This window comes from Zeus faber, assembly GCF_960531495.2.
Source record: "Zeus faber genome assembly, chromosome: 17".
NCBI lineage: Eukaryota > Metazoa > Chordata > Actinopteri > Zeiformes > Zeidae > Zeus > Zeus faber.
The window spans coordinates 24,696,622-24,709,190 of record NC_137204.1 but is presented as its reverse complement, the minus strand read 5'-3'; the positions used below and the strand labels follow the sequence as shown (position 1 = coordinate 24,709,190).

The 12,569-nt window shown below is 40.7% G+C and overlaps 1 protein-coding gene across 1 annotated transcript in view; it reads left to right on the top strand.

The window, feature by feature from the left end:
* Positions 1-12,569, top strand: part of npr2 (natriuretic peptide receptor 2) — a 65,348-nt gene that overhangs the window by 16,877 nt on the left and 35,902 nt on the right. Inside the window, exons 3-7 of the mRNA XM_080017549.1 lie at positions 572-685; positions 1,187-1,322; positions 2,255-2,349; positions 7,231-7,366; positions 9,843-9,927. Coding sequence (XP_079873675.1) covers positions 572-685; positions 1,187-1,322; positions 2,255-2,349; positions 7,231-7,366; positions 9,843-9,927 — 566 coding nt within the window. The remainder of the gene's footprint in view (positions 1-571; positions 686-1,186; positions 1,323-2,254; positions 2,350-7,230; positions 7,367-9,842; positions 9,928-12,569) is intronic.

The window sequence follows — 12,569 nt, the reverse complement described above, 5'->3', positions numbered from 1 at the left end:
GAATAAAACATGCGTCTTGAATGATGAGGAGGATGCAGTCACAGATCAATAGTGAATGATGACTCAATAGTCTCCTGTTGAAACACTGAAGGCACTTAAATGCCTCCCCCCGTCCAGCCCCCTTTTTTATTGTTCCTTTTGTTAGATTAAAGTTTTCTTCATTTCTTATTTGTTTTCGTTTATTTTTTATTTATTTTTTTAGGTATATTTCTGTCGTTCGCTCATTCATTCGTTTAAGTTTATTTTGCCAATGCAAGTTGCAATGCAGGTTTAGGTGTATATTTACAATTCTTAATTATATTGTGCATCTATCTATCTATCTATCTATCTATCTGTCTGTCTGTCTGTCTGTCTGTCTATCTGTCTGTATGTCCGTCCGACAGTCCGTCTGTCCATCTACTGTATCAATCTGTCTGTCTGTCTGTCTGTCTGTCTGTCCGCTCGCCCGCCGATCTATCTATCTATATATCTATCTATCCATCCATCCCTCCATCCATCCCTCCATCCATCTTGTTTCCTTTGTTTTTCTCACTGTGTTTTCTCTCTGGGTGTTTCCACGTCTTCTCTCCAGTCGGTGTTCGTCATAACCTACCGGCAGCCAGACAACCCAGAGTACAAAGAGTTCCAGAGGAGCCTCCACGCCAGAGCCCAAAGGGATTTCGGCGTAAAGTTGGAGCCCTCCATGGTGAGCGCTGTGAGATCTCGCCGCCACCGCCTCGGCAGCGTTGCAACCACGGGGTTTATGCGCTGGAAACCTTTGTAGCTTTAATACGATTCTCTGTAAAAGTAAACAAGGATCCCCTCGGCGCTCTGGAATTGTCTTTAATATAAATGCCGGCAGTCAGTGATGAATTATGTTCACATTGATGTAAGTGACTCTGTTTTTTTTTATTACTGCCTTTATGTCCCTCATTAGGCTTGTGGTATGATGTGTGTATTATGTGGGATTTATTATTTAGCTGTGTTTATGTATATTTGCACTGCGATCGCACAAAGCTTTTTCCTTTTAATGGAATTTTAACTAGGTTTGCACGGAGATTTAGTGTGGGGCGCCGCTGATTCCCATCCCATAATGTAAACGACACACTTCTCAGGATGAAATTGGTTATCTCTTACAAGGTGAATTAAGTGCAGTAACCCGCCAAATTGAATCTCCTTAGCATCGCCGAGTCTCCCCCTTTTTCAGATGGACTACATCGCCGGGAGCTTCTACGACGGCTTCGTGCTTTACGCCAAAGCCTTGGAGGAGACGCTGGCGGAGGGCGGAGCTCAGAACGACGGCATCAACATCACCGCCAGAATGCAGAACCGCAGATTCTGGGGTGAGGGGGCGCGTTGAACCGGACGGCCGCGTTTTCCCTCGGGTCACTGTTTGGCGGAGGATGGAAAAGATCCCGGTCGAGAAAGTAAAAGTCCTGCCGGGTTTCTGCTCCAGCCGCGCGCTGATCCGCTGATCGCACTCATTTACTTTGATCTCCGGGTCGACGTCATTCGCAAATCCACACGGTTGACGCAGAATCCCGGGGTGGAATTTCACTTTCGGAACGTGGTTTAAAAACATTCTGAAGACGTGCAAATGGAGTTCAGGTTGTACTAACTGTCTTTTTTTTTCTCATCCTGGAAAAAGCAGCGACCCATGTCATGTTTGTCCCCCCAGAAAATCGCATTTTTGTCATTGGAATAGTAAATGCAAATGTTACATATCTCTAACATATATTTGCAAGAGCTTGCAATTTAGAATTTTGCGAAGAAGCTTTTTTCCGCATTAAATGGCCAAATCGACAGACTGCTTTAAACTTGTCGGCCATTCCCCTATGTCACCGGCAGCCGCCTATCAAGATAAAGTACTGATGTTATTTAGTGCATACTCTATGTTGAATTTAGGTTTAAATTGTATCCACTTCTGATCCCTATTTTCTTGTGACTCGTTTTCCATGGTAGTAGTAACAAATAAACCCTTTTTTTTCTTTGACTCGCAATTTTTGCAAAAAACCACATTGCATCACAGGTTTTGAGAAAATCCATTGCAAAATAAAAAGTATTTTTGGTCACAATAATCACATCAAAGAAAACAAAGAAAATTTTATTCTGGATAATTCAATTACAATTTACAATTACATTTTCTTTATACCTTTGCGTGTTGAGTTGCAACGGCCATGAATAGCTGATATTTACAGACATTGTTGCTGATATTGTCCTGCCTTTGTCTGCCGATCGGAAAAAAAAATGCAATTTTTGTGACCTGTGTTCTTAGGAGTCACAGGCCTCGTTACCACAGACAGCAACAACGCCAGGGATATAGACGTCAACCTGTGGGCGATGACCAACCAGGAGACCGGAGAATACGGGGTACGTGGAACGCGCGATCATCAAATTGTATCTGTCGTCCGATAGAAAGCCAGCAGACAGCTGCGACGTTGAGACGTGTGTGTGTGTGTGTGTGTGTGTGTGTGTGGTTGTGTGTGTGTTATGAATTTAAGGATCTTTTACCAGCGGTCATTGTTTCACGCCTGACGTGGTGGTCTGGATACTGCGTCTATGCATTACTATTACCACTAAAAAAACACACCCTGCTGTCTTGTTTTTTCCAACTTTGAGCTTTGGTACGTCCGCTTTCATCTCACACTGGTCAGTTGCTGCTTTAACCACTTTACTCCAAGGAGTTTAGTTGTTTTGGGAATGTTTAATAAAACCTTTAGCTCCATTTGTAAGTAAAAAAAAGGCTCAATCTTTTTTTTTTCTAAACGATCCCTGATCCCTAAGGAACTGTTGTTATTCTTTGATGGAGAATTTTGGAAACTTGTAATCCATGGTAACAAACGATTTGGTTGGATATAGAAGTGTAAGAACGGATTAACAGTTGAGAACGTTTTTTACGAAGAGATTCGTGAATGATTTGACAGAGAAATTTGAGAAAAGTTGGACCGAGAAATTTGCATTTTGTCGAAGACGTAGAGAGTTAATGGTAAATACGAGGTAAATGTCGGTCCCAATATGGAAGCACATTGACAGTTACTTCTTTTTTTTTTTCCATGTTTGGATAGTTTTTCTTTTCCCATAAAACTGTATTCAACGGCCATTATGAAAGACGTAATCTTCGGTCCCAAAGCATAGTCGTGATTAAATGAGAACGCTTTATGGTGCTTTTTTTTGTCAGCATTTCATCATTCAACTCTACAGTGTACAAGATAATAACCGTGGTGATTTAGAGCTTTGGCTTCCGGACAGGGGGCTAATTTACCCATGATGCCTCAGCTGCTACAAGTTCTGTGCAAATGTAATTCCAGAACAGTTGAAACCCCCAAATGCTTCCACCTTACATGGCCGTCGATGCAATTAAACGCATCGAGGTAAGTTCGAAATAATGCAAGAGACGCAACTATTTGGGGGGGATATTCTGGGGTCTTTCTTGACGCTTTGGGGAGTATTCTGGGATATTGACACTTTGGGGGGATATTTTAGGGTCTTTCTTGACTCTTTGAGGGGATATTCTAGGGTTTCAAACCTTTGGGGGGATGTACTTGTGTCTTTCTTGACTCTTAGGGTGGATGTTCTTGTCTCTGACTATTTGGGGCATATTCTCGGGTCTTGGCTCTTTGGGGGATATTGTGGGGTCTTGACTCTTTGGGGGGATGTGCTGGGGTCGCTCTTGACTCTTTGGGGGGATATTTTGGGGTCTTGACTATTTTGGGAGGGTATTCTGGGGTCTTTCTTGACTATTTGGGGGGATGTTCTTTTTTTTTACTCTTTAGGGGATATTGTGGAGTCTTGACTCTTGGGGGGATGTTCTTGGGTCTCTCTTGACTCTTTGGGGGGGTATTATGGGGTCTTGACTCTTTGGGGGGGATGTTCTGGGGTCTTTCTTGACTCCTTAGGAGGATATTCTAGGTTCTCGACTCTTTGGGGGATGTTCTGGGGTCTTTCTTGGCTCTTTAGGGGATATTGTGGGGTCTTGAATATTTGGTGGAATGTTCTCTTTCCTCACTCATTGGGGGGATATTGAGTGGTCTTGACTCTTTGGGGGGATGTTCAGGGGTCTCTCTTGACTCTTCTGGGGGACATTGTGGGGTCTTGACTCTTTGGGTTTATGTCCTGGGGCCTCTCTTGACTATTTGGGGAGATATTGTGGGGTCTTGACTCATTGGGGAAATGTTCTGGGGTCTTTCTTGACTCTCTGGGAGGATATTCTAGGGTCTCAACTCTTTAGGGGGATGTTCTGGCGTCTTTCTTCACACTTTTGGGAGATTTTCTGGGGTCTTTTTTGACTCTTTGGGAGGATATACTAGGGTCTCAACTCTTTAGGGGGAAGTTCTGGCATCTTTCTTCACTCTTTTGGGGGATTTTCTGGGGTCTTTCTTGACTCTTTGGGAGGATATTCTATGGTCTCGACTCTTTGAGGGGATGTTCTGGGGTCTTTCTTCACTCTTTGGGGGTATTTTCTACTGTCATTCTTGACTCTCTGGGGGAATATTCCTGGGTCTCGACTCTTTCTAATGATTGGAGGCATAAAAACCTCAAATTCTCCTCTCACAGTGAGATGGGAATGTTTGTGTATTCTGCGCTCTGCAAACACTGCTGTGAACCGCTGCCGTGTTTCCCTCTGAGGGCAGCAGAAGTAGGTTAGATACATTTGACTTCAGTTAGAATTTAGAAGCGGCCCTCAGAGAGAGAGAGTCCGTCATCTTATGGCTTTTTGCTCCCATTTCTCATTGGGGTTCAATCAATTCATACAACTGATTGACAAGAGTTTCCTCTGACCTGATTTGAAACCAACCAAGTCAGTCTATGTTGCTTAGTTCAAAAGTTGAGTTGAGATTTACAAAGAAATGCCTATTTTTGGTTTTGTTTGCTGGAGAGGTTTTGTGCATTTCACCGTTTAACCGTCAGAAGTTGAAGTGTCAGTCAATAAGATGTCTGTGTGAAGTGGATTACACTTCAATGTTTTTATTTTTCAACATCTGGGTTTGCCCTCGTCTTTGCTCTGAGGCGTCACTTTCTTTTCTCCAAATGTTGCCTACTTCTAATCGATTGATTTGTTTTTGAAGTATTTTGAGTGTTTAGTGACCCAAATTCACAGCGGCTGCCTTTCAGTTCTTGCGTGTGCCCCATCTTTACATTCTTGCCGGGAGAGAGGGACAGAGCCCGTCACCAATATTGGTAACAGCATATAGAGGAGTGCTTGCATAACGCAAAGACATTGAATGGATGTTTCTTATGAAGTGCAGGCTACATATCAAATATGGGATTTTTTAACAAAATAATCTTACAGATGACCACTTCTAATATTTTATTTATAAACACCCACCTTTTATAAAATAAAATAAACTCAGATTGGTATTTAAACTATCAGGGACTATTAAGGACAGTTTCACAGACAGGATTTTATCTAAATCAGGACTAAACTTATCTTATTTAAATTATTTATAAATGCCTTTCGGAAACGTTGCTTAATTTAAGATGAATAAATTGTAGACTAGGAAGTCCTAGACTAAGGTGGTGAAGGACCAGTCAGCTCCTTCTGTCTGGTTTTAGTGCTGGTCTTAGTCCAGATCAACCTGGTCCACCTGGAGGCCACACCCATTAATCCGAAATTTAAATTTTTAATCTGGAATCTGGAAACAGATTATTTAAACCAATATCACTGCAAATCTGAGACTATTTTAGACCATGACTGAGAAAGGCCACATCAGTTAGTCCAGATTAAAAGTGTTAGGTGTTAAGATTAGGCCTAATGTGTGTCTGTGAAACCGCCCCTTATTATATTACATAAAATATTATTGTTATTATTATATTACATAAAAGTGTAACCAATACCAACTATACACTTTTTTAAATATTTTATAAATCCTATTTTTTTACATAAATGGATTTTAAAGTACTATATTTTGAAAAAAGCTGTTCTACCAGATATTTTCAAATGAATTGAGGTCGTATTGCAGATAAAAAGTACTTGCATCGTTCCAAGGCTCTCAGCAAGAATACCATTGTATGTAGGGGTCCCAGCAGTGTGCTTTTACATATATTTATATATTTTAAATGTACTAATGGCCTTGTCGCAGTAAAGGCTTTTTAAGAGGAGCCACGTAACTATCAAAAATATATTTTCCATAAAGACACCACAGGACTTATTTCCTCTTTTTTACTCTTTTCTTGAATGCAAACTGAAACAACTGGAAACAAGTCGGTGAATTAATCATGAATATCAGATTTGAGGTTTTTACGGCTTTTTACGCTGAATACAAGATAGAACAACGACTGACTACATTTCTGTCGTAAACATTAGCCTCTAAACCAAATTGGCGAAACCGTACAGCTGCTTGCATCTTGACCGGTTTGGTTCTGCATAGCTGCATGGTGGAAGCGTCTCTGCTGGGGTCACTGGCCGTCAGGGTCACCAACAGGGGAATGCACGCTACCATGTGGTCCTCCACGAGGAAGGAAGTGTACAGTAAACAACACCCAAGCTGCTACTTGGAGACGCAGGAGTCATGTTTCAAAGCTGGACAATGGAGGATGTCCACAGGAGCAGCAAACGTGACATGTGCTGTTATATGTCATACATGCAAATTGTTGTCCATCATACTGTGTTTTACCAGCATCCTGACCAGATGCTTGAGGAGGTCTTTGGAGTGCTTGAATTTCGTCCTCAGAAATTTAAGTACCGGAATGCCTTGAAAATAGCCGCTTTTGTACTGAAATGCTTGAAAAAAACACGCCCCTTGAAAACCTGTGATATTACCCCTGGTTTTTCAAATCTCAACGTAAAACATTTCCAGAATTGATTTTATGACTTAGATTTTGAATAGATATACTAATACAAAAAATAGACAATGAGTCTAAGATTATATTATATTTCAATTAATAGATATCACTTTGAAAATTGATAATATGTTTTGCCTGAAGTCCTTAAAAATAAAAATAAAAAATAGTGCTTCGAAAAGTACTTGAAAGTCCTTGAATCAAATTCTGTGATGCCAGAATGAACCCTGTTTTACGACAAATATGCATATGAAAACATTTGGGAGCATGCTCCATGAGATGTTGGTGACTTAAAACCATGTGAAACTATGGTTTGCATTTGCGTAATAATAACTACGAGGTTGACGTAGAGACTAGGTCTTTATCGGTCATCAGGTGCACGTTGAACACCCATCACCATGTGAACACATCCTTCACTATTAGTATACGTTTTTTATTTTGTTGTTTGTACCTCCTCCTCTCCGCTTGCAGCTGGTGGCGTACTACAATGGAACCAACAAAGAGATCGTTTGGTCCCAGACGGAGAAGATCCACTGGCCCAGCGGGGGTCCGCCCCTGGACAACCCCCCGTGTGTCTTCTCCACCGACGACCCCTCCTGCAACGACGGTAGGGATCCCCAAAAAAACTCTGTCACACTCCTTTGTTGTTTGTTGTTTGTTGTTTGTTTGGCACCTAAAGGCGTCCGTCTCATCGATGGAGATCTCGCGGTTTCATCTTGTTTCGGGGCAGCTTCGGCGAGATAAGCACTTCAAGGTGCTTCTTGTTTATTAGAATCGAGCGGCCTCATCTTAGTCTTCGGTCATTTCGGTGATCTTACGCGGTTTTCTCTGGATATTAAAAGATGGTTTTTCCCGCGGTTCTCAATGTTGATATCGACATGATGAGCGAGAGTACTGCTACCACAGGGATCAGTCAAATGACTAAAGTAAGAGTAGGAAAGCGATTACTCAAGCCATTACTTTCTGGGTTTTTTCACCCTGTGTATTTGAGGGAACACATGACATGGGTCAGAGGATAAATTATATTCGGTAAATATACATATCGGTAAATAACAGAAAAACACAAGGGATTCACCAACTATTTTTATTTTGTGCACACAACTGTGGTGGTAGCACTGTGAATAGAAAACTAAAATGCAAAGAAGTGCTTTGATAGGCTCTGGAATTCGATACTTTTACAATGTACTCTTCTTGAAATTGAAATAGCAGAGTTCAACACTTTACTCCAGTGAAAGCGTAAGAACTGAATTTTAGTGCCCGTTCTTTAGTCGATAAACTACTTTTAAAGGCAAAAAAGTACTCCAGCACGGGAGCGAGAGCAGCAGTAATTAGTTATTTTCCACCTCTGAGGGCGAGAGATATTTCCATATAAAAGCAGCGACGGCCCCTTTTGTTTTCTCCTCACCGACACAATGCCACAGTTTGGGAATTTGCGTAAACCACGAGATGCGCAAACGACAGAGCGGGGAAAGCGATCTCCTTTTAACGAAGAGAGAGAGAGCGAGCGGCCCCGACGCCCGCTGCCAGCGGAGAGTAGCCGCCGCGCTGAGAGAGCTACCACCGCAATTATGTTGCCCCTGGTATGTGGGGGATAATGAGCGGAGGGAAAATAAATGGAAACGTCTCTGGTAATCCGAGGCCATCCGCCCGTCGTTTTCTCTTTTTTTTTTTTTTTTTTTCTTCAGTCGGCGCAGCGCACGGGGCTGCAGAGTCGGCACAAGTTATTAACAAGTCTCCAAGCACAATAAATGTACGGGAATTTATCATTGAAGAGTTCCACGGAGCGCCGCTGCTGCCGCCGAAACCGCACCGGCAGTGGAAAAGGGAATTGCTAGATCATAATCCTCCCGTAATGTTGGACTATATAAATTCTGCCTTTTTTTATTATAAATGCGTCGGGGAGATAAACAACAGTTTGTCGGTGTATCGGTGGTTGTTTTTATTGTTGTTATTGGCTATAGTGAGGTATGAAAAAGGACTAAAAATGAGATGCGCGAAACAGTTGATGAGCGTCAGACGCAGGACCCGTCGATATCTACCGCATCAAATTTACCGAAATCTTTTTGACAAATTCCTCGACAACGGTAGTTTGGCGATATTTCTCGATTTGGCGATATCTTTCTATGACTTTTGGTGCCTGTAGCATAAGATATTTACACACAATAAATGTCATTGACAATGGGCTAGTACAGTCGAAGGAGTTTAGAAAACGGCATTACTTTACAGTACTGCAGCCTTAAACACAACACTTCACTTAATCGCGATATTACGACAACCGATGTGTGCCGGTCCTCAGAGGATGTGCCAGGGTGACAGGGTTGACGGAGGTTATGCAGCGGTGCAGCACCAGCACTGTGTGTGTAACGGTAACAAGCCTGGTAACACATCATTGCTGTAGTCCAATTCAGCGGTTCTCAAATGGGGGGGGTACTCATACCCCTAGGGGTAATTTCTGGTACTGCTGGGGGTACTCCCAAAACAATTCCAAAAATGTGTTGCTTATAAACTTGCTTTTACTTACAAAAATATCGGTTGTATATAACGTAAAAAAAAAAAAATCCTTGGTTAATGTAATCTGTATACGTGCACGGTTTGATAGCCTACTTCTTTGCTTTACCACATATTTTCCATGCAAGCTTTTTTTAATGAGCATATCATCAATCGTAAGTATCTGCTCCATCCTTTTAATGTTCATGTTAAGTGAACTTAACCTAACACTGCCACATACCACGCACATACACTCCGTCATTTATGGGGGTTTTTTCTCCCAAAAATGTTTTGTGCTGGTGTAGGGGGTAGAAAATCTGACACTACTAAAAAAAAGTTTGAGAACCATGGAAAAAATTGGAAATGATATAAGGTATCTGTAACTGATTGTTATTGTTTGCCAAATGTTGTTGAGTTAAAAATTATTTATATTCAGTGTATTCTAGAAAAGGCTTGTTACATGTCATGGTTGAAAACCATGGGCCATTGATCGCTTGAACACGGGTTTGTGTCGATTGAAAGGTCACGGAAAACTTGTATGTTTTTTTGTTTGTTTGTTTGTTTGTTTGTTTTTTTTTCCTGTTTCCTGTCCCCAGGTCAGCTGCCCGTGCTGGGCATCGTAGCTGTGGGCTCCGGCTTGGCGCTCATCATATTTGGGATCTCCAGCTTCCTCATCTACAGGTGAGTTTCTCAGCCCTGCGATGGGGCGCCAGGAACTTTATGCATAATTGAGAGTTGGGACCGGATTTTCACTTCCATCCGTCCGTCTGACGCGCACTGCAGGAATATTTCACGGCACAAATTTGGTCAGATACAGAAATTTAATATTTCATTTATGATGGTGGTGGTTTTTAATTGAAGCGGTTACATAACTTACATTTAATGATTTGATATTATCATCTCACTCCAGCCCTAATTTACATGAAACGGTGTATGTCGATATATATATCTATGTGCTTTAGGTCTTTAATTGCAATCTGAGTTTCCTGTTTGTGTGTAATGTGTGATGGAGCTGTGTTTCGCTGCTGTAATGTTCATAATGATATTAACGCGTAATTGGGTGTGTAACTGTTGTCGCCCTGGACTGGCACACTCTCATGAACTTGTGAACCTAAAAAAAAGTAATAATAATAATTATAATAATAATTGGCTGTAACTTTCGTATGAGAGCACGTTGCGCTCAGAGCATTCGGCTCGAAAACCGTGTTCATCAACCAAAATTATAGTAAGGCCACAAGTGTCACAGGTTACATTTTTGTGGCAGTAATTATGGGTATCAGATGGGCCCCCACTTTAATTATGCAAATACTGAATCACGTATGCCCAGAGCAATTAAGGGTTTCTGCGTCCCGGTTATCGCCATGGACGAATCTGTGTGCAACACGAGAAAATTGGCTTTCTATTTTCTCCTCATTCATCTTTCTTGAAAGGAATATATTAAGCTCTGATGTGACAGGCGGCTCAGCGTAGACATACTGTACATATATATTTATATTTATTTACTTAGCAGACGCTTTTGTCCAAAGCGACGAGATCAATCAAAATTCAACCAGGTACATGTGTGAGGAATCAGAACAAATAAAGTTGTGGTTTTATTTAATTTATATATATATATATATATATATATATATATATATTAGTGACTAGAGTGCGCTACTAATGTACCCACTGGAAGCATTTTTTTGGCAGCCGTAATTGTTTCTAACACTAACAATTTATACCGGCAGTATGATCTCACTTTGTAAAACTGAATAGCAACACAAAAAGGGTGTTAATTACCAGCCAATCAGAGTGGAACGTGGTTGGAGGAATAGCGGGAGGAAAATGGCCGCCCCGTCTGAGGTAATTAATTTTCACGCAGTTTATTTGAATTGTTAAGTTTTTTAATGTGCATGGCCCTTTTCCAAATAAGTAAGAGATGAATACATGAAAAGACGCTGACATGTTGTGTTTCACAGCGCTCTAAAGTCGATGAAACGCAGCATGGACAGAGGTATTGTCTCGCCACCTTGGTAAGTTTAATAAATAAATATAAATATATTTTTATTTTTATTTTTTTATTCCAATATTTCTCAACCATTTTCTAGATCTTCTTTTTCCAAAATGAAACTCAATCTTCAGTTCAAAGTTAAAGATACGTGTGAATGTGTTTTTTTTTTTTCTTTTTCTTGAGGCCACGTGTTGATCAATCCCTTCTTGTTTTGCCAGATCATAAATAAAAGAAGAACCACCGATGGAGTCGAAGAATAATTATAATTTGAAAACAATTTAATAACAAATTATAATGTTGACATACGAGGACCTGTGGCTGCTCTGTTGCTCCTCATTTGTTTATCAGTCCCTCCTGGTGTTTTGCAACCCAAAATGCTGGATTTTTCAGCGGCTTTTATCAAAACCCGCGATATAATTTGCAAACCTCTATGGGATTTTCTTTGCAGTAAAATTATGGGAATCAGCCGATATCTCAAGACACATCAAGAAAATATTTTCTTTAACTACTACCGATGAAGAAAGTTGTGGAATTTCCAATGATAATCGAGCCCGAAATCAGCTGTAAATGTTTTCTCATCTATTTTTTTCCATTGACTAAACATAAGGAACCATGGGCTCAAAGTTACAAAAGTAAAATTGTCTGCTTCTGCTTAATAATGAGCCACAATCACAATAATTAGTCTGTAAAATAATCTTTCAATTCAACGTACAACAGTAATAATGATAAAATATGTATGAGGGCTCTGGCTTCTCGGGGATGGGGCGACAAGTATTGATTGATTTATTTTGGCTATTTAAGGCAGAAATGCTCGACGGTTTCGCAAAATTGCAAGTTCTCGCAAATAGGTTGAATTGAAATAAATTGTTGCCATCGCCAGAATCCAAATTCGCCGGAGGGACTTCTTCTAACACATGACCAGTTTGAGACAGAAAGCGATATTTTTATAGGCTACTGTATAAAATTGTATAAATCTGACCAGTGTGATTTTGATTTTGAAAAGGTGCTAACCTTATTCAGAGACCTTGTATAGAGAGACCTTATAGGAAGAAATCAATGATTAACTTGGTAAAAAATGTAAACGACTGTCAGAGAATAATGTTCTAATAATAAAAAAAAACAATTAAAAGCGGCATCTTGAAATGACTGCTTCTTTAAATCCGCTGCATTGACGGGGGAAATACCTCTGTTTCCGCAAAGGCTGACTTTATCCAAATTGAATAATACTTGCTGGTTGTCAAAATCTATGGAAGAACTCCCTTTCATATGTTCCCACCGCACGTAATTGATTTAACCTCTTGGACGGGCCGGCCCCGCTGCTTTAATGAAGATT